This window comes from Anomalospiza imberbis, chromosome 2 (genome assembly GCF_031753505.1).
Source record: "Anomalospiza imberbis isolate Cuckoo-Finch-1a 21T00152 chromosome 2, ASM3175350v1, whole genome shotgun sequence".
Classification (NCBI taxonomy): Eukaryota; Metazoa; Chordata; class Aves; order Passeriformes; family Viduidae; genus Anomalospiza; species Anomalospiza imberbis.
The window spans coordinates 34,503,301-34,525,674 of NC_089682.1; the positions used below are offsets into that span (position 1 = coordinate 34,503,301).

At 39.7% G+C, this 22,374-nt stretch overlaps 1 protein-coding gene across 6 annotated transcripts in view; it reads right to left on the reverse strand.

Annotated features, from left to right (window-relative positions):
- Positions 1–371: 371 nt before the first annotated feature.
- GABRR3 (gamma-aminobutyric acid type A receptor subunit rho3) overlaps positions 372–22,374 on the reverse strand; it is a 36,290-nt gene continuing 14,287 nt past the window's right edge. For all 6 annotated transcript variants that reach the window (XM_068180493.1, XM_068180497.1, XM_068180492.1 and 3 more), the window contains 8 exons: positions 20,712–20,824; positions 12,653–12,720; positions 11,052–11,275; positions 8,848–8,930; positions 8,104–8,244; positions 5,356–5,508; positions 3,040–3,236; positions 372–2,093 (listed from right to left, as the gene is read on the reverse strand). In XM_068180493.1, coding sequence (XP_068036594.1) covers positions 1,791–2,093; positions 3,040–3,236; positions 5,356–5,508; positions 8,104–8,244; positions 8,848–8,930; positions 11,052–11,275; positions 12,653–12,720; positions 20,712–20,824 — 1,282 coding nt within the window. In that variant the 3' untranslated portion in view covers positions 372–1,790. The remainder of the gene's footprint in view (positions 2,094–3,039; positions 3,237–5,355; positions 5,509–8,103; positions 8,245–8,847; positions 8,931–11,051; positions 11,276–12,652; positions 12,721–20,711; positions 20,825–22,374) is intronic.

The window sequence follows — 22,374 nt, forward strand, 5'->3', positions numbered from 1 at the left end:
TGAGGTCTGGTGTGCTGTTACTCTTGCCTCTGTGTCCTTTGGCTTTGCATTCCCAGCATTGTCATTCCTGGTATGGTTCTGCTTTCCATGACAGGATTTCCTGGAAAAGTATCAAAGCTGTCTCAGCTCTGATACATTTGTTTGGCAGCGATCTGTCCCGCTCACTCTGTGAGATTTCAGTCACTCAGCAGGCACCGTGTCACCACTTCTCCAGCTCTGGAACTGGGAGCTTGACAAATGCAGCTCTTTGAAAATGTTAAGAGACGTCACCATGCTCTGAACAAACAAGATGGGAGCAAGAAAACAAGTAAATTGAACAAGAAAAAAAAAAAAGTAAGTAAATAAAGTAAATAAAGAAACCAGAGAGTGACTTAGGCTTCCAAATTTATTCCCACTTCCTTGATCAATAAACTTGACCAAGCATTTACCTTGTGACACTTTTTGTCACCAAATGATAATTTTGAACTTCAAAATTATCATTTTGATCTGACTTTGTAAATATAAACTCAGATCATTAAATGACAAACAAACCCAAGGAATTTAGTGGAAAATGCTCCTTATTTGGGAAAGTTACAAAAGTAATCTTGATTCTTTTCTGGAGCTGTGAAAACTGTCTGTGTTTATCCCTGAACATCCTTAATTCAGCCTCCTTAGCCTGAATCTAAGGATATTTCCATGCAGGATTCATCTGAGACTGGCAGGTTTCCTGTATGTGTCTCTGTTTTGGCACAGCTGTTTCCTTTTATTTCCTGGAACTGTGCTGGGGATCACTGCTGCAAGGGGCAGATGCAGCTTCTCCTCACTGGAACATTCAATCTCAAAAGCCAAAGCAAGAGGAAGGGAGGCAAAACCCCAAGTTCACATGCAACAGAAAGCAGAAGAACTGAAGGCGTGGTTGGTTTGTTCTCTTGACAAAGTTGTCTAAAATCTCTGTCTCAAAGCCTGTGTTTCTAAACCAAAGAGTTCTGCAGGAAGCAGGGGATTACAGCAGGTCGAGATGAGGCAGAGGTGAACTCGTGAAGGACACAGCTCATGCTGGGAATGCTGCTCATCCACCTGGGAAGTGGCTGCAAGTGCACAGGGTCTGGGACGTTGTTCCTGTGCTGCCTCAGGGACTGGTGAGCCAGATTCTTCAAAACATGGAGAGTCATGGACAGCTGACAAGGGTGAAGGGTTTTCTTGAAGTGTTGCTGATGCACAGTCAGCAACAGCCCCATCAGCCTGGCCTCCTGCTGGTCCCTACTGCACTGCTAAGCCATAATTTTTCCCCTGGTTCCCATACGAGGGCAGAGGCTGCTGAGGTGCACAGGGGTTGCCCAGGAAAATTGGAATGCAGGAAGTGAGACTAGGACAGGAGCTATCCCAAAGCTGTCCCAAAGCTGTTGGTGCCAACTGCCAACCAAAATGGAGCACAAGTCAAGAACAGGGAGGCTGATTCGAGAGGAAGGGTTGGAGGGCAGACAGAGACAGGACAATACCTCAGGTGGGAGCTGCTGTCTGTTCAGGGGGTGACAAAGGGCTCCCTTAGTGAGCACACAGCTCCTGTGCTACTGCAGTGGAACCTGTGCATGGGATCACCCCGGTGAAGTTCTGCATAGTCCAGTTGGAAAAGAACCCAGACATGTGAGAGTTTTTCATGAAGAATTTTGCCGCTAACCAAACCAGCCCAAGTTTAATGCAAAAGTCTCTTTTGGAAAATTGTAACATTTTCTTCTACTGCTGTTGCATTATTTTGAAGGATGATGCAACCCTCATAGACAAAATAAAGTCTAGCTTATAAGCATTTTTGTTCATATGTACAAACCCCAGTAAAAAAAGTTGAACACAATATATACACTGGGAAATATAATCCTGGAATATGTGTCAATAACATGATTGTTCTGTAAAATAATCCTGCCCACGTTTCCCTTCAGAGATCTCTTCCTCTTCAAGCGAGGTGTGTCAGCATTGGAGATGTTGGTTTGACTTGCCCTGGTCTCATTCTCCTCACAGGGCTCTGGGAAGGGACTCAGGTCCATGTCCTCATCCGTGTCATGGTAGCAGCCGTCGAAAGCCATGGCTTGCACTGCGTCCATGCTGTACATTCCTGAAGCCTGGCAACAAAGGAGAGTTACTGTGTGTCTAGCAGGAGCCATTGTGGCAAATCATAAATGAATAAAACAAAGATAAAGAAAGCTTTCCCCTCAGTGTTGTTCTCTCTGTGGAGAGCATGTGGAGAACAGGGCTGTCCCACAGTATGGGCTCTCTGTGGGGCCTGCCCCCTTGAGCGGGACATGAGCAAGGAAATGTCATCAAATGTCATCAAACACACTTGTCTGCCTGATTATTGCCAGCTGCTGGCTGGCAATTCGTGCCTCAGCTGCTGAAATAGAGGAATCTAACTCGCTCCTGTAGGTCTGTGTTGCTGGAGTTGTGGGAAATGACTTCAAACACTTCTGGGAGTAAGTTTTTGATGGGATTTTTGATGGGAATCATGTGAGCAACATATGCATTCTTTCTGTGCTATTCCCCTCATGATATTCCAGCAAATGAGTTTACAGAGGGGATATTCTTCAAGCAAAGGTTTTAAGTGAGAGTTTCACAGAAAGCAGATGTTTAACTTATGACTATTTCTACTTCAGGCACACTTGTCTAAAAATGACCTTGTCATTCATCTGGTCTTGGGACAAAAAAAGAAACAGGAAACAGAGAGGAATATCATATGAGAGCATGCTGAAGTCTATTTTAGAGACAGGAGAAATACCTTGATTGACAGGTATTTGAAAATAGAAGGAAGGTTATATTCCTCTGAGGGGGAAAAAAGGGGGCAAAAAATATCCCTAACCTCTGCCACAAGAAAAAGGAGAGAAAGCACAGATCTTTCAGGATCTCAGGGAGGAGGACACTTTGTCTCCCTTCACCCAGGTTAAAAAAAAAAAAAAAGTGAGATACAGAGAGGAGACAGAGATTATTACTGTTCTGTTATCACAGTGGTGTATCAGGACTACTCTGTGGCTTGCATGATGCTTTCAGAAGGCAACAAAACTCAGAAGGTTGTACCTTGCCCCTTTTTTTGAGTTGTTTTCTCTCTTCAATTGTGGTGAGATAGTTCACCGCTGCATACTCGATGACTGACAGGAAGACAAAAAGGAAGCTGATCCATAAATACACATCCACAGCCTTTATGTAAGACACTTGAGGCATTGAGGCACTTACTCCTGTCATGATGGTGGACATTGTCAGCACTGTAGTTATACCTGCCAGAGAGAAAAGAGGTTATCCCAGTTCTGGCCAGCTGGTTCTGTTTAGCTCATCACCACTGCTTGGACAGCAGAGCTTTGTGAGGGCATGTGATTGACACCCCCTTTAACTCCCTCACACAGGCTCTGAGAAGTGGAGTGAACCATGAAGGACCCATCACACACAATACTGAGAGCACTAAATCATTTCTCTGCTCAGAATGGAATAAGGAACACGTTTCTGTGACAGCTTTGGGCACTGCCACACACAGGTGAAGGCTGTGGTCATTCTTCACTTCCCAGAGCCAGGGCTGCCAATGCGTATTTTCTTGTCCAGGAAAATCACTAAAGAATCACCATTTTCTCTCCCAACCCTTTCTCAAATTGTACTTCTTGAGAAGAAATATCCGTCTCTATGTCCCTGTCATAACTCCAGAGCTCTCTAAAAACAATCTAGCATAAAAATGCTATAGCCACTGGAACTAAGAAAAAATTGTTGTTTGCCTCAGTGTGACCAAAATTTCACCCTCATCTTTTCAATCTCTGCTCTTACATCAGCTATTCATTTCATTTTGGTTTGCTCCAGCTCAGGAAAAAAAAACAACACCCAACTCAGGCTCTGCTTTTAAAGAAATCAATGCAACTCTGGAAGTGAAAACATCTTGACATCTGTGAGACAGCACTGTCAGCTGCAGCCCTTCTCCAGTTCTACTCCAGTTCAAGTCCACTGGAATATACAAGAATTTTCCCCCTACCACTCTGCAGCTTCTTTAGGTTGAAGGATGGAGCTTGAAATACACCATATAAGAGGAAATCAATTTACTTAATGTACATATACTCTAGGCCAAGGAGCTAGGCTTATTAAATTTTGTTGTTAAGGTTTCCTATAAATTATGTATGATTATGCTAATGAAATGTGCTTTATTCATGGAACGCCTGATGCATAACCTTCTGTAGAAATCCATACATAAAGAACATGATCAGCATAACCATCTTGACAACATTAAAAATTGCCTACTGAGAATTAAAAAGTTATTTTTAAAGATGACGTTAAATTTCTTCTAAATAAAAGGAATTCATAGATGCATTAATAAAAGCAGGTAGGAGGTACCATAATTTGTTTACAGATTAACAAAGAGATTTATATTTCATGTATTAATAGCTTTAGACTGTGCCAATAGAAAGGGACCTGAGTGGCTACCATCCTATTTTTTCTAGATTGATATAGTTAGAGAGAAAAACGAGGGCTTTTTCTCTTGTCTAAGAAATATGGCAACATACCGTTGGCTACTGGGACCAGCATCAGTGAGAAGAAAGAACAGGAGCTTCTTTATTTTAGCCTGACAGTTGCAGGACTCAGGTGCATTATGGTTGCATTAGATATCTTAACAAATTCCCATCAGATCTTCAGAGATCCTAATTTTTGAAAAAAATGTACTCACTCCAAGGCCATCGGCATTCCATTCACAACAAAGACTGCCCTGGAGTGGCATCCACTGATTCACCAGTGAGGGAGAAAAAAAAACCAAAAACTTCTATAAAAAACACTGTAATAGGTCCTTTTCTCCTGAGATGAGGTGTTCAGAACTTACTTTTTGGCTTCCACAGAAGACTGTGTGCCTTGCACAGCTAAGACACCACAGCAAACATTTCTAAGGTGTCCCACAATGAAAGGCTTTGCCACACAGGCAACTGTTTCCAAGTTGGTAGGAAGATAACAAATGTTTCCTGAGAAAAAGAAGAGCTGCAGATCTTTTCCATAGATTGGGCTACACCTAATGATCCATGGATTTGGGGAGGGATCTGACTGCCTGTTCCTACCTGTTACTTTGCTGGGAAGAGGGAAGGAAAACCCAGGTTTTGCAATTAAGTAAAATTCTATCAGGAAATCTGCAGAATCATCCCTTTTTGCTTTTGTGGTGTGCGAGCTGTTTCCAAAAATAGCAAAGCCAGTCTGAACAAACATCCCCTTTCCAAATGCAGAGACTGACTACAGGTAATGACAACAGAGGCAATAACAGTATTGTTCAGGCAATTATCTGATCTTTTTGCTCATGTCCTGTAAATAAGCTAAGGTAACTGCAAACCCTTCCCTCTTGATTCTATCCTTCTCAAAGAATATGCAGCAAAGATTTACCTAATGACACCCTGGCAGGAACAGCTCTTCTGTCAATCCAAAAGGAAACCCAAGACAGCATCACCATCAGCATGGCTGGGAAATAGGATTGTAGCACAAAAAAGAAAATATGTCTGCGGAGTGCAAAGTTGATAAAAAGTCGGTTGTACCAACCTATTGGGGAAAAAAAAAGGGAGAGGAACGGGTTGAGGGGAAGAGAAGAGAGCTGTGTTACTTGTGAGCTCTGTTTGCTGTCCTCTCCTTCTGGCAGGACTGGTGTATCCACAGCAGGAGCAGTAAATGCCTCAGAAACCTTGCCAGCACCTTAGTTTTACACAGTGCTTTACAAACTGCCCATCCTCCCTCATTTATGGGAGTTATGTCTAAAATACTCTGTTATAACTGAGGTTGGGAAATTGAAAAAAAATCAAATAGACTTGAAGTGAAACTGCCAGGAGAATACAGACAGGATACAATTGTCCAGTGATGCCAACACTCTGCCTTCCCTGAATTACCTGATAAGAAGCAGCCCTTCCTTCCTGGTTTTTGGTTTTTTTTTTTTTTTTTTTTGGTTTTTTTTTTTTTTTTTTCTGGTGGGAGCCACCTGCCTGCCAGCCCAGCACTCACTTTAGAGGACAGGGTGCCATCTAGTGAATTCTGGGGCGTGCTCTGCCTGTGCAGCACTGCGTTCATGCTGTACCTCCTGCCACGGCAGGGAAACCAGGTTACAGGGAGGTAAAAAGGCAGAAGTGGGTGGCTGCACAGCATCTGCCTGTCCAGGATAGACAGAGGCATCCGTGAGCCTGTGCTGGAGCAATCCTGCCATCACAACGAGTGACTCTGTAGAGAAGAACATCAAAATGAACCCCAAATAATATTAAATGTTCTGTTGTGTTTTCAGTTGTGGAGAAGGTTTTTTGCTTTAAAGATTATTGTCTCTAAAATGGATTTAAATTGTTACTCCTCTGGAGGTCTGGGAACTCTAAAAGCCTAAACACCACAGGTGTTGTTCACTGAGATTGACAAGAAAGGACATGCAGAATCTGAAATGCAGAAAGCTGCTTTGTGGGAATGATGACTCTCATTGGAGTGGTGCTGTTTGTTCTCCACTATCATTTACTTGGAGGGTAAATTTGCTTCCAACAAGAAACAAGGAAACAAGAGAAAGAGGAACCTCCTGAACAAAACAAAACCTCAAAGCCAAGTGTAAGCCCACAAAGGACAACATTCTGATTACCAGATATGCTACAAGCATTATTCAGGTATTTCCCAGTGGTCCCTGGGACTTAAAAAAAAGTCTTTGCTTTCACCTTTATGCTGCTGAATAAGCTCACCATCAGAACCTCTGCATGTTAAGTGTAAAGTTATACTCTGCAAAGTCAAAGATGCTGTGAGCTGCTGCAAAGCCCTGGGTGGAGGGGCTTTGTGAGGGTGCCCTGCTGTGCACAAGGCTCTATTTTCTTGCCTTGAGTGTTTTTTTATGAGAATAGCAAGGCAGAAAGAAGCCAGCTGAGCTCCTGGAACCCAGTCTGGTGGAAAATATCCCAGTCTTCTTCTGGCAACAAGGACAAATTTGATGTAGCTCTCAGCAAAGCACAGTTATCGTAGCAGGATATCCACATGACAGTAGCTCTTGAAAGATGGAGCTCTGTTCTTAGCTCATGCAGGAGCAGGAGATAAGGGTGAAGAACCTTATCAAGCTGTGAATTCCTCACTGCTGCATCCTAATTTAAACTGGGATTCCTGCATTCAGTAGCAGCCACCACAAATTTGAAGGGCCCTCTTTTGAAAGCAAAAAGAAAATAACCTGTAAATAAAATACACCAAATAAATCTGTCTTGTGCTTTCCTTAAATGCTTTTTTCCAAAGAGTTGTGCACTTCATCATAATAAATGGAGTAATTTCTCTCTTATTCATCTGTTTTGCTATAAAGGGCAATAACCAAACTGAAATGAATTTACTCAGACTGTAAAGTACAATAGCAAGAGTGCTGTTTCCTTTGGTTAAAAAAACTTATGGTTAGACTACTTACATAGAGAAGCGTTTCAAAATTTATGATTTCATTTAGAATACAAGGAAAATAAACTCCACCTTCAATGAAATCAAGACTACAATGAACTCCTAAAGCCTTGTGCAATTTGCCAGAAAGTATAGAGCAAGATCTACAGGGAGAAATAAAAACCTGTCTGGGGAAGATCAACCTGAATTTAAACTACGTTGTACTGACATAAAGGGATTTTTTCCCTGCAACTTTATGTATAAACAAGGAAAATTAAGCAAATCATGAATTAGAAAATCCTCCAGTTAGCAGACTTTTAGTGATGTTACACAGCTTCAAAAGTGAGGATATTTTAGCCAATAAATCACACTTGAATTCCTCTTGTTTGCTTTCTACTATCTGACCCTTTAGGATTTCCATTTTCAAGCTTTTCTGTATAGTCAGGACATAAAGATACCTGTAATTTCAATACTCCAATGGCTTTCAGAGAAGCACCACGATTTTGCAAGAGCTCATAACAGCACATTTTTGGTGGTTGTGCATTTTTTCCAGGTTCTTAATATGAAGTTACAAGTATTATTATGGCCTTTTTTTCCCTAAAATAAAGTTTTATATGGGAAGTGCAAAGAGAACCAAGGCCCCAGACTGACAAGACCTCATTTTAACTGATCTTGCAGCAGTCACTGTCATTTATTAGCAAAGAATTTGAAAGACATTCTGCATTATTTTATCCTGTGCTGCTCTCTTTGGAGGAGAGGGGCTTACTATACCAGTACTGCTGTAAAAAGCAAGTCCACTGGAAGCGCTGAATTCCTCAATGAAGAACTGGGAGAGGGAGATGTGCTCATCTGTGCTCAAGGATTTGTTGCCATGTTTCCAGTACAACATCAGATCATCTTCATTGTATGCATCTGAGAGAGAGCAGAAACTGAAGTTATAAAGTTACTGAAGTTAATCAATTCCTCTTTCCTTTCTTAGGGAGAGGAGACCACTCAACCAATCTGGGAAAACCCCAAAGAGACATTTTTTCACACCAATTTGTCAACTGGCATGGAAGAAGTTTGCAAAGACCACGTTCCATCTTGTTCCAAGTGCAGCCCAGCCTTGTGTCCTGCCAGCAACTTACAACTGAGGCAGGGGTGAAAAAGCAGGTGTTTCACAGTAACACAAGCACACATTTTCATTTTTCGAACAAGCCAAATATTGACATTTTATTTTACTTTAAATCTGCACTTCTTTTTTTTTCTCAGAGAAAACACCCTCATGCTTTTCGAGAGATTTTTAGATTTAGGCCTTGGAATAAATACCCAGTGGGAATAAAGCAGGGTGCATCATGGTTTTTCCACCTTCCCAAAGCTCAGTGAGGTCTGGAAAGATCCCAAATTGCTTACAGTTCAATATGTACATGCTGAAGGGTTCAGGTCACACATCAAAGTAAGGGAAAGAGGTATTATGCACAAGATGGGGTGCTGGTAAAAATGCACATATGAAGAATAATTAGGAATTAAACTTACAGCTTTCCAGTTCTAAAGAACAGTTCTGTGTGTCCAGAGGAAACCTACTGAAATCCATGAAGCACATAGCAGAAACTGTTATTCTGCAGAAAAGAAGAGAAAAACAGAAATAAAATGAAAAATTTCACACTTTCTTAGCTGTGCACACATCTTAGTACTAATCTGCTGTTAAAAACCTATTAATTGAGGTTTTCTGCCCTTTTAAAGCTTCTAAAATAGCTTCAAGGTGATGAAACAAAGTTAAATCGGTGAGAGATCTTTTTTTTAAAAAAAATCATATATAGTCTTTATTATTAAATACATTACCTTTGATTTTTAAACCCTATATTTGGCCTGATCCTTCATTAGCCTTTCACACATTTTAGTTTGAAGCTTTACACTTACAAAGATTAACACAGGGAGTTCACATTTCTTGACTTGATTTCTCATAGACTGAAGTAGATAATATTACAGATTAGAGCAAATAGTATTCCAAATGTTGTTTTCCCAGCTGGAATGATTATAATATTTAATTGTAAAAAGAGATTAGCTGCAATTTCTGGAAGCTTACTCTCCTCTTAAATGAAATGCTTTATATTGTAAAAAGCTTAAGGAAATCTAGGCAAAGCCTGTTGACATTCCACCTGCTTTTTCACAAATGTTTAGAGGACAAATATCCCTTTGTACTTAATAAAGAACAAAAAAAAAAAAAAAATTGAACTTGCTAGGGCCAGCAACTTAAATATGGTAAATATTGCCAAATTCTCCTTTCCTGTCACAGCTTGCATGTCATTTGATGTTCATTAGTCCCATTTTTCAGTTTTGCCCAAATGGAATCCTACAGGAATTTCAGTGAGGGTTATACAAGTGCCCTTTGAAAATCTGTGCTCAGTAACCACACTGTAGCTGAATCTTTACAACTATAAGACTTTACTGTCTTGAAATTAGATCCTAAGAGTGGGACATGCATAGGATTTCCAACTATGGACGTTGTTTCCATCCTTCAGCTATTGACTAAAGGACCAGGGGAACAAGAAGAAAAGAAAGACTATTTTAGCAACAGATGTGGATTTTGGTTTCACTTTGCTTGATTAAAGTCCTGGATGCCAGGCACTGAAGAAAAACTGTGATATATGCAGATTTATTGCATGTAAGTATTTGGAATATAATTTGCTTACTACAAGTAAAACTGGCAATACAAAAAAGGGTGTTTTAAGGCACATCTAAGGAACATTTCCTGCTTCTCACTTGGAGAATCACTGATATAAGCCTTAGTGGACGGGTATAGTTCCTCTGACCCCTCCTTCTCAAGAATTATGGAAATTAATACAGCAATAAAAAGCACACTTCACCTCAATGTTCCTTACTGTCAGTGTGACTCTTGAACACACACTACTTTAAAGTGGTGCACAGTTTTGTTGTGAGGATTTCTGCACGTCCTTATGACAGAGGAGATAAATTCATTAATTGTTGCAACAGTTATTACACAGTCACAATCTCAAATGCTTCCATAAATCTTCAAACTGTCCAGATTGGATGAAATATCACTTCTGTGCTCAGAGCTAATTAGTACCAAACTGAATTTCTGCAACACACAGGCCTCAGGTTCCTTACCCTAGGGGGAAAATTGCTCCATTGAAACTATTTCTGCCACATCATCCAAATCTCCTACATAAAGCAAAGCAATAACAGGAAAGGGAGACACATTAATGACCTTGCTATTCCAGTTCTGGAATCGCTGTTTCACTTTCCAGTTCTTTTTAGTCCCGCAACACTGGTGGTATAAGCACCAAAAATCTGCTCTTTGTGCCTATCTAGAGCCCTGGTTTGTATCACTGGCATGTTAACTGGTAAGCCAGGATGAAAACAGCTGAGACAGTTTTAAAAGACTAATGCAAAAAATAAAACAACTAAACCCATGTTTTTTTCTTTGTTAATAATTTTGGGCTTTACTGTACTCAGTAGCAATACTGCTAGAGCAAGGCAAGGAGCTAGCACTTGATAACTGCCTTGACAGGAAACAATATCTGAATGATAGAAAAAATACATTTTCAATCTTCAATTTATTTTTCTACTGGCACACCAGTTTGCCATTATGTGCTGCCAGGGGATTAATGGCAGCCCAGTATGAGAATCTTACCTGCAAGTATTTCCAGTCATTTCAATTACAGCCAATACATGACAATTGCAGTCATGGATTTTCTTAGGGAAGGGTATTTCCTCACCTCAGACTGAAGAGGACATTGCCATCGGGGTACACTCGGAGCATGATGTTTTCCACAGTTGTATCATGGATGAAAGATCTTTTGGAGTGCACAAAAAACACATCAGGCACCCAGATCTTTTTTATCAGCCGTCCATCGAAAGTCATACTTTTGTTTTTGTTGCTACGGAATGAGAGCCTCTCATCCTTCCAGTAGTGTCTGAGATATAAAGTCATTGTGAAGTCCTTTGTTTCATTAAAAATAAAAGGAGACAATACTTGTTTTAGTCATGTGCAGTAGAAAACACTACAAATTAATCAATTCAGTGCAAAGGATCAGTTTCTTCTCTGCACATTATCTGAAAGATCCTTAATGAGAGGAACCAAGCACCACTCAATGAGTTTGAATTTGGATATTGATGAGAATTTGGTTGTTAGTCTTGTCCCTGGTGTCTGAGGCTAAGACTTCATTTATTCTTAGATAAAACTTCAACATATTTCAGTGGTCTTCTGGATTGGGCCAGCTGTGCAGTGATAAAGAAGCTTTAAAACCAGACAAGGGTAAATGGAAAAAATGTTTCCTCTGGAAATCTTCACAACCTTCTCCAAGAGTGGACTGTGGCTCCTTTAAGGTTCCTTTACAAAGAGATTAATTGGAGTTCTTCATGAGCACTAGGTCAATTTTTAAAATCCACAAATCTGTTAATTTTGTACAAATATTGTACAGGGGCTAAATTAATACATTTATTAATTAAATGCATCATAAAGAAACAATTCAGTGAATATCATAAGAGTGAGCAGTCAGATTTTACAATAATTACAATAACTACACTATTCTTTTAACATAAAATGTTATTACAAATATTTTATGATCCTATTTACAGAAACATCATGACTGTACTTGTGGGAAGAGATGGAGAGGATGCTGCAAAGCCAGTGTGAGCTTCTGCACAGCCTGACTGCTCTGTGTTCACCTATACAAATTTTGTATTATTAGGCAGACACCATTTATCTCAGTAGAACAATTGCTTCTGGTAAGAATACTGTGAAGAGAGTTAGATCTTCTCCTGTAATATGATTTTATGGCCCTGTAATACGATTTTATGATTTGAGTAGGTTTGTGAAGGAGTGCAGGAGTTCTTACTGACTGATAATATTAGTGACAATTTGGGCTGAAGAATGAACAGCCTGCATTCCAGTACCACAGGCCCTAATTGCAGTGTCTCCTTCTCAGGACCATTTCTGGAACTGGTGCTTCTCTTTCCATTTGTTATGATCACAGCTCCACCCATGCCACAATTATGGAATATTCAGATTTGCATAGGCAAAAGAAGCAAAGGACATGAAGCCTCATCATGCAATGTGCAGAGTACTGAGAATTCCTGTGGAAGCCCAAGGTGTTTACTGAATAGTTAGAGTTTTCAAACCAGAGCACTGCTCACTCTGAGCTGTTCCTCCGGCCCAGGGAGAAATTCAACACTTAGTAGTTTAAATGCATGCTTCAAGGCAAGGATGTGCTCTTTAGGGCTTGCTTGCTTTAACTACATAATTCTGTATCATCCATCTGGATGTTTCTGAACCCCCTGTATTTTTACTGAAACACTTTATTCCAGTTCTACTCACCATGTCAACCTCAGATATGCTGTCAATACTCTCCACCTGCACATCAATGCCCACAGGTATTGGTGACCCTGCATGGGAACAGAAAGAGGCATGAGGAGCAAAACCAGCTATTTTTAAAGGGAAGACTGCAACACGAGCAGGATACAGAGAGTGCTCTATTCCAGCATTTACTGCAGTCTCTCCACCTTAAAACACTGAATGATAAAAGGCAACAAAGTAAAACCTGATGCTAAGCAGTTGTGAAAAAAAGCCCAAGATGTTCAGTGCTCTTTTTGCAGGCAGACCAGCTGGTTTTGGCACAGCAGTTTGGCCAGCAGTGGTGCCACAGCTAATGAACTCCTTGGAGTGTAATTCACAACCACCACAGGAAAAAGCTGAGTAAATACATGGAATACATCAAAGATTGCAAAGCTTTCTTACCACTTCCAATGCTTATTCACAAACAGCATACTTATTATGACTCTTATGATCTTTAGTTAGTGAATTGTTTAAGGTTTGGTATAGATGTTCATGAAAAAGCATTGCTTGCTTACTGCCTCACAAGGGAGAAGCTGTACACACACACATCATGTTCTGTCACTGTGTTGTGTATTTACTGAGTGCATTTTTAGGATGAAGTTACTCCAAATCAATGAAAAATTACAGCCAAATATGAAATTATTTCCACTCTTTTCTGTGTGAAATATCTAGAACGAAGGATCTAGTTTTACATAGGTTATGTCATTCTTCTAATTGATTAATCACTTCCTTACTGGGGAGGAAGAGAGGAGCATGCATATATGCATATACACACCGCCACCTCAAGAATATTCTGCTTTTGGCATGAAAATCAGTAGTAATTATTGTACATGGGATGCCAATCACTTTTGTCAAAAGCCAGCTAAAATATTTTTAAAGTACACATTCCAAATAACCAGTTAAAAACATGAATACAAGGAAGTCTGAACAGCAATAGCTTTTCTAACTTGTTTTTTTCTTGTCTTTTCCTTTTAGCCCTGTCAAGCCAAAACAGTCCAGAAACATCACTCTTGTAATAACCAGCCACAATATTGTGTCCCTTTTTGGAATTATCCTTAAAATAGCAGCCTTCGAGGATTACACAGCTGCCTCCAGTTCTTACCAGTAAAGATCTTAAACTATTTTAGAGGTATTTTTAAATCTGGCTCTGCAATCTCTTGATTTTACTTGTCTTTTTTTAATGGGGAGCCTGTCCCTGCACAGAACAGATGAAGATGCTTTGTGCATGGGAAAGCAAAGTGAGATGTGCTCAGACTTAGCAGGGCACACCAGAAGATATTTAGGCACTGACAAGAGCTGGGCTCTTTGGCTCAGAAATTGTGTCTCTCTCTGAGAGGAATGCCTCCCTCAGCCTCTTGGCCAAAGCCCAAAATAAGACTCAAGACTCTAGAGAACAAAGTTTGTTATTAAAACACCAGGCAGCACTTGGGAAAATGCTGCTTCTTCAGGAGAACAGAGCCAACAAAAGACAGTTGCTCCAGATGCTGATGCACAAGAGTATCAATGAATATATTCAGCCAGACTCCATACAAAACAACAGAAGTTTTTATACCTCTCCTAAACTAGTTTTGCCCACTTCTTGCTTTGTCTTGATCACAATACACAGTTTATTTACACTACATACCAACTTGTACCAAACACTGGTAGAAAAGTGCCTACTTGTAATATGAGTAATCTTTTCTGTATTCTACTGAAATCTTATAAACTAAAACGGGTTTATCCAAAGTAGAGGTCACTGTGGAATTTATACCTGATGTGAGCATCGTTTACAAAAGGCAATCATGCATCATTTAAATGCAAACAACAATTTATGTTGAATTACGTGGGTGGAACAGGAGGAGAGGGGGAGCAGCTCTCAATGTTAAGAAAGGTTTTACCAGTTCCTGAGTCAAGGACAAGTTTAAAGCAAATAAAGTTAAATGTCTCCCATCAACATTCTTCAGGCAAACAAGGAGCTAAACACAAATCAAATCCCAGAATCAGACATCAGACTTTCTAAGCCACGTCTCATGTGTAGTGAGCAAAAGGCTTTTCTTAGAGACTACTGCTCCAAGTGTGATGATAGCAGTTCTAATATTTTTTGGAATTTCAAAAATTACAGACAATTTCTTACCCAAACAAACATTATTCCAGTGTGGGCAAAATTTTCATCAACAATTCAGCTCCTCTGGGCAGATACAAAGGAACTGATCACAGAACTAGAAATCAGTGGCAACTTATGGTTATGTTGGTTGCATGCACTAAACCAAAGTGTCACTTATCCATAAATACACACAGGGACACTTGATTCTTTGAAAGGACAGCTTGTACTGCACTGGGAACTACTATGAAAACATGTTGGTGGTGACAATGAATAGCATAAAAGAAATCAAAACCTATGACCAGGAGAAATACAGTGAACAGTTCTAAAGTGAATTGAATAAAAAGGGAACTGTTACAATTAAATTCGCTCCTGATTAGGTAGAAATGTGAGAACTGTGAAACAGACTGCTTGAGAAGAGATTCCTCTTCTCTGTCTGAAGAAAGACAAAGACCTTACTCATGATGCCTAGTGAGGAAACACTGTCCAGTCTAGCATTCACAACAGAGAATTATAAAAGCACATCCCCTACCCCAGCCCTGATCCATTACTAACAGATCAGAGCATCTGCAAGTATTTCCTTCCTATTCTGACTCTACTTTGGCAACAAATGTAAGTAGATAATGAAGGCAGTAAACACTGCACATATATGCAGCCCTGATCACTGTGCTGTTCAATTTTCTAATCTGGAGCACTTCTATATCGTTGTCACTAACACATCCAACAAGAGACCTACTAGCCTCAGTCTGGTCTAATCCTTCATGGTTTTTGGGAACATTTCTGTGTGTGATTAAAAATCAACTCCACTAGAAACAAGAAAAATTAGCTATTGGGAACAGGCTGCTAGGAACTTTAATATCTTCATCCCTTAGATTTGTTTTGTCACAAGAGGATATTTTTATAAAAAAACATAATTACAGTAAGATATGAAAAGGTTCCTAAACCAGCCAAAATAGGAAAGCAATTCATCTACCTCTGTGTCTGCACCATAGCTTTCTCCCTGCTAGATTGAGAATTTCAATCTCTGCCTGACCACCAGACAACAGCATCAAATTCTCTTTAAAAAAAAAAAAAAGCAACCAGAGCAAAGCTGTGGTTTTTATTTCCCAGTTTGACAAAAGTGGGGATGGCAGAGAGGATTTTGTTATTAAATTGAGCAGCTTCGGTTGCTTCTGGAGGGTCACTACAAATCATTATTTTAGAGGGATTAGTGATTTTCACAATGGAGGCTCCACAGATTTACAGGATAATTACTCCTCAGCAGAAAAAAAGAGCATTGTTTTCAGACAGGTTTAACTTCATGCAAGCCACTTCCAGTCTTTTATTTTAAAGGTTTAAGCATAGCAAAAGAATTCCTTGATGAGCATGGAATTTTATTAATAGACAGTACATCAGGCAAATTCTGTAATACCCTTTCTAGAATGGATATTATGTAAAAAGGCTATCCTTTTAGCCTTTTTAGGATCAATTTCCACAGTAATAATGACTGGTTTAGTGAATGCTATAATATCTTTATAATAGCCAGACCTTTGGGCATGCAACAGATTGCACCTGAAGATCTATGGGATAAATATTGAATTTAGAAACAACTGTACCTAGATGGGTTAGTAAGAGTATATGCTGAAAAAAAAGGAAAGGTCTAGAGAAAACTGCCAGTAGGAGACAGAGACCAGGGGAGAACTAAGGTCTGTAGGTGGACTTTGTTCTAAAAAGAGGAAGAAAAGTGGATAGAAATGTAAACAAGCTCAAGGGAGGTGAAGCTTTGTGGGTTTATTTACTTTCTTCTGGCAATGACAGGAACAGGAGAATTATTGGCAATAGTATTTTCTTCCTGTTACTACCGTGTTTCTTTCTCATTTATGTAAGAAATGAAGGTGGCCTGGTATGAGCAGTAACCAGCTCTTGGAATGGAAGATTTAGCAATGTGAAAGAAAAAAATCCAGAGGAAGACTATTAGAGGTCTTGCAAATAATCAATATATTTCCCCTCCCCTCCTGTCCTGGACCCCCAGCTATTCTTTCCAGTAAGAGATGATAAAAAGCCATTCCGCTTTCACCCATGTGAGGCTTCACTAGGGGGAGAAGACATTTCTCATCTTTCAGGGAGAGTTGTGGTGCAAAAAAAGAAAAGAACTTGGTGGCAAAGAGCTGTTAGAATTGCAGCACTTTTTGAATATACACTGGGCCATATTTTCCTTCCTTTCCTCCCCCCCCCCCAGCTTTTATCTTCATATGAATGAAAATGTTACTAATTTATTTTGAAGAGGGAGGAAGCATAAAGAGGGAGTGATAGAATGGGATTTCCGATCCTCTGAAAATTCAGAATGAAGATTATATTTAATTGCAGATTGAGATGCAAATTTTCAGGAAAGACTGCTACCACTTCACCAGCTAAATGCTGCTAAATTATTTTCATCATTTCTAATACTTGCTTATGTTATTATCTTCTATATTGGTTGAAAAAGAAGAGATCATCAATTTTAAGACTTTAACTAACACACTTGTAGTGCAGGAAACTACAGGTCCTTAAGACACAATGTAAAAGAAAAACCAGTATATATACATATACATATACATACACACACACATGCATACACCACCATGTGTTATTTTGATCAGTACTTTGAAATAAGATAGTTCAGGAAATACAAGGATATAGATAAATAGATGTATAATAGGGGGGGAAAAAGTAGATTTAAAGCATTTCTAAGGACTTGCTCTAAGACCTCTCTCAACATGGAGTTTTGGCTTCTATGGCAGCCTGCATTGGGGCACTCAGATCTGAGCTTTACAAGTCAGGATATGCTGAGAAGTCTCATTCATTGTCTGCGCTCACCCTTTCTTGCTCAGTTGGGGATAATCATTCCAAGAAGTGCTGGCAGCATAATTTCATTTCTTATTTGTTCTCCACTCCCAGTTTAAGCTGCCTTCTCACTTCCAAACAAAACAGGACCATGACATTACACAGAAGGCAACAATCAAACAACAACCACAACAAAAAATTTAGGAAAGGAAAAAAACACCACCAACTTCCATCAACAACTCAAGAGCCTGGCTTAGGGAGTAAATACCATGCAACAATATCAAGTTTAGATTTTTAAAGTTTGGGTGCACTGAAATGTTGGTTTGCCTCACTTAACCTCACTGTATAATGAACTGCAAAGTAACATTTTTAAAGAGTAGGATCAGCTTGCCAGCAATTGCTGGGTTTGCTTCATCTCAGTGCTCTATGTTTCTCTGGCTTTGATCTCGAATCTACTAATAAACAGACAATGTCAGGACTAAATTTTAAAATTTAGAGTCAGAGAGTCAAATTCTGATTGTGCAGCTGCAATGGTACTGCAATCAACAGAAGAATGCCAAAATACACTCATGAATGGCAGCAGAGTTGTGTTCATTTGGTCAAAAATGGATCTCTCACCTCCACAATTATTTCTAGTAACATTGCAGCCAGTAGCATCAGTGTCCAACAGTTCTACATTTATTTCCCCCACGTTTTTCCCTGTGCATGTTTGCTCAGTTTACAAATCAAATTCAGCATGTGCTCCCTCTCTTTTTCCTTTGTATAGCTTAACTGTAAGTACTAAAAATTCTGGGTCCTGTGGTCTGCTCATTAATCTTGCATGTGTGGGGCTGAGTGAAATCAAACAAGGCAGACTTAGATTTGAGTTCCCTGAACTGAGGAATCTCCAACAGCATGAATTTTCCTGCAGCCTGTTCTCCTAAAATGATGCAAAGGGTGATTGTCCTTCTCAGGCAAAGGGGCACAGTGTAGCCAGATTAACAAAAAAATGACATACCCAGAAAATCACAATGGGGTATAGGAGAGGGGAAAAAACCCATCCCTCTTCTACAGGTAAATAATAAATACTTGTTTTTCATCCAGCTCTCCTGATCTGGTTTTTTGTTTTGTTTTGTTTTGGGGTTTTTTTGTTTTTTGGTTTTTTTTGTGTTTTTTTTTTTTGGTTTTTTTTTTGGTTGTTGCAAACTGATGCATTGTGCTGAGCTGAATAAATCATGTGATGTGACACGTCTCAGTGCAGTTCAGGGTTATGTTGTAACTGCTGTGGCAATGACTGCAGCAATGATATCTCTAATTTCTCCCTCTCCTCTAGGTAAGTTTCCTCCTGCTGCTCACTTAATCATCACTGTTCTTCAGAGAAACTCACTGTCATAAAATAATCCCAGGGATGTTATTCAGATTCATGTTTCAGTAGAGAAATTTGTCCACTGATGAGTTCACAATTGTGTGTTAAACCTCTGCTACTGCCTTATGAATGCCAAACTACTCCTTACTACTGCAACACCACTACAATCAATGGTAAAACAGGAACTCTGGAGTATAAATTTGGGGTTGACACTCATTTCACGGTGAATTTTTTCACTCTGTGCTATAAAAATGCCAGTGGATCTCTTTTAGTCTAAGAGAGAGTCACATTCCACATATTAAGAGAGTTCTGAAAATTTGGAATGTGTGAAGGAAAAGGTGCTTCCCGTGCCACTATGGCATGTGGGTGACAGAGGAGAAGCAGACCTGAGGCACTCTTCAGCTGAAAGCTATTTCTGAAAGACAGGAGTACAGCTGAAATCACACCCAGGGCAATGTGATGAGTGAGAGGCCTGTGCAGTGAAGTCAGTGGAAAAACTACAGCTGGCTTCAAGAGGAACTGAATGGGCTCTGTACAAATCATCTACAAAAAAAGAGGACAAGGAGAAAAATCCTGGGTGTGAAAAATCCTCACTGCCCATGGAAAATTAACAACTGCCAGATCACAGGGTGTGTTCTCAAAGCTGCTTTTATGCACATTATCAATACTGTTTTCTGGCATGATCCAGTGATAAAGAACATCCCAAACCACTGTCTGCTTTCATGGAAATGCTACCTCCTTTCTGAAGTTACGTTCTCAAAAATTTAAATTCCTTGTGAGATAACAAGAAGATATCCAGATTAACAGATATTAGAGAAGACAGGTATTAGGCAAGAGGAGGTAATCTGAATTTCTGATGCCAAGAAACAGACTGTATCTCAACTGTTTTTCAAAACCAGGCAAGGTTTTTGCTGTCTGGCAAGACATCATTTCTATGGTAACAAGAAACCTTTTCCCATTCTCCCAGTGCATCCAAAGATGCTTTCCTTACCCATTCTCCCTCTTGGCACGATCAGCAGGCCCCAGATCCCAGCAGCTGGTGTCAACAAGAGCAGCTCCCCATACCTCAGTTTGCCTCCCAAATCTGTGTTTGTCTACACAACCGATTATTTATTGGTCCTCATAGATTTTATTTTGGCCTCATAATCCAGAGCAGTTCAGTCTAATTTTCATGAATCATGACAAGGGAACTGGTGACGCAAAGGCTCAGACAATATTTATTAGTGGGGCAGCTTTCTCATTTTCCCTTCCATGAAGGAGAGTCAAAATTGAATCCAAACTGTGAACATCCCACTGAATACTCTCTTGATCCAGATGCAATTTAGTTAAATGAACAAATAATCATGATAGTGCCCAACAGGACAGAAACAACATCATAATAACCTGAAGGCCTATGGGTAGTTTTTTGGTTTCTTTTTTTTTTAATTTTGTACACAGCAAACAGATTTAGGAATTGATGGATCATTTCAATCTCTCAAAACAAATCTGATGACTAAGTAATTTGCTAATTGCTACAACTAGACTGTGCAGTTTACAGGGATACCTTAATCACTGTTCTCAAAGAACCTTATTCTAATACTATTTTTTTACTTAGTTCTGTAAAGCAGACAATTTTAACAGTTTCTCCTATTGATACATTAAACTTAGAGAAGCCCCTTGTCTTTGACTATTTCTGTATTTCTTCTTTATTTCCTGAAGTACAACAACTGAGGTGTGCTGCCATTAAGTTTGCCATTTGAAATTACAAAGTTCAAGTAAACTTCCAGAGAGAGGATATAGTCTTACCCAGCACAGTGCAGGCATGTGCTGCTTACCTCCAAATCCAGGTCTCAGTGCAAAATCATGGTCCTCTATGTGAAGAAGCTGCTCAGATTTGAGTGGTCGAACCTTTGTGCTGTCAAGTTTCCTCATTTTAATTTCTCGTTTGCTATGTTTAAAAAAAAAAAAAAAGTGAGAAATTTAATATATTTCTTCTGCCCTGACATTCATATTGCTAGTCAAATGAAATAGGGACCTGGGAATACTGGACAGCTGAATCTGGTATGTTAAGAGTAACAACTATGCTAATAAAGCTAGAGAAAGATATATTGGGAAAGGTTGGGAAATGAGGTATAAGGGTGCCCAGGTCCATGAAGAACACCAATTATTTATAAGAAGTCCCAGGAAGAACTACTAGATCCTCTTCTCTTCTCCTCAGAGACTGTAGCTATCATAATACAAGAGAACAGAGCTGTTTGAAGTTATTATTCACATAAACACTTGCAAATCAAACTTGGAAATAACATATCCATGGTTTAGCTACTTCATACATTATCTATACTACAGAGATGATTATTCCTTTTAATATAAATGTGGCTTTTTTCCTAGGAGCTCAAATGAGTGAAGAACTTTTTTAGAGGGACTGAGAAAGGATTTTCCTGGATCTAGGGACTTGCAGGGGGACTGGCTTTAAGTGGAAGGAGAGTAGGTTTAGATTGGCTATCAGGAAGAAATTCTTTTCTGTGAGGGTGGTGAGGCCCTGGCACAGGTTGCCCATCCCTGAAAGTGTTCAAGGTTGGATGGGGTTTTGAGAAACCTGGTCTAGTGGAAAGTGTCCCTGCCCATGGCAGGGAGGTTGGAATGAGATGATCTCATGATTTTATGTTCTACTGTACACATTAGGAACACCTTTCTCACAGAAGTGTTCTCATGGTGAGAACAGTGAAACATGGGAACATATTGCTTGGGCAGCTTTGGAGACTCCTTTCACTCAGGCTATTTTAGAATAGGTCAGACATTTATTTGCAGGAATGACTTGAATACAGCTGCTTTGCCACAGGCAAGGGACTCTCCCTAGACACAATTTCTTTCATGCCTTCTGTGATTCTCTGGGACTTTGCTGCAAGCAACTCTAATTATTACTTTTGACTGAACGATAGAAATGTGTTCTGAAGATTGTAGTCAAACACTGCTTAAGGTAAGGTATGGAATACCTTAGGATAAGGTGTATACCTCTATTTACTTATTTTTGTCCTCCCTCTCACTTTTTTCTTAATCAAGAAACCCAAGAAATTACTTTTGCGTTACAGGAATGATGAGGTGGCTGCTGGGCTACCCAGAATTGTTGGGCTTGAACAAATTCATTTACCTTAGTATTCTTGAATGTCTCTGGCAGTGCTTTCTGAATCAAATTACCAGGGCAATCAGAATGTCCATGAGGCATTTCAAATACAGAATTCAGTTTTCTCAGTATGAAGATCATGTGGATGGCGAAATGAAAGCCCACGCTTCAGAGAATTAAAATCACCACAGATCAAGCCTGCATCAGGGTAGAATGGGCAGCAGAACTGAACAGCTGCAATGTTCTACATGAGGAAATTCTGCTGCTTGGGATCCAGGAGAGGAGAAAATGATGAATTATGTTCAGAATGCCATGGCACAGCTAATACAGTTGGGAAGCACGAGGTTATTTGTCATTTGATGTGCCAAGGAAAATGC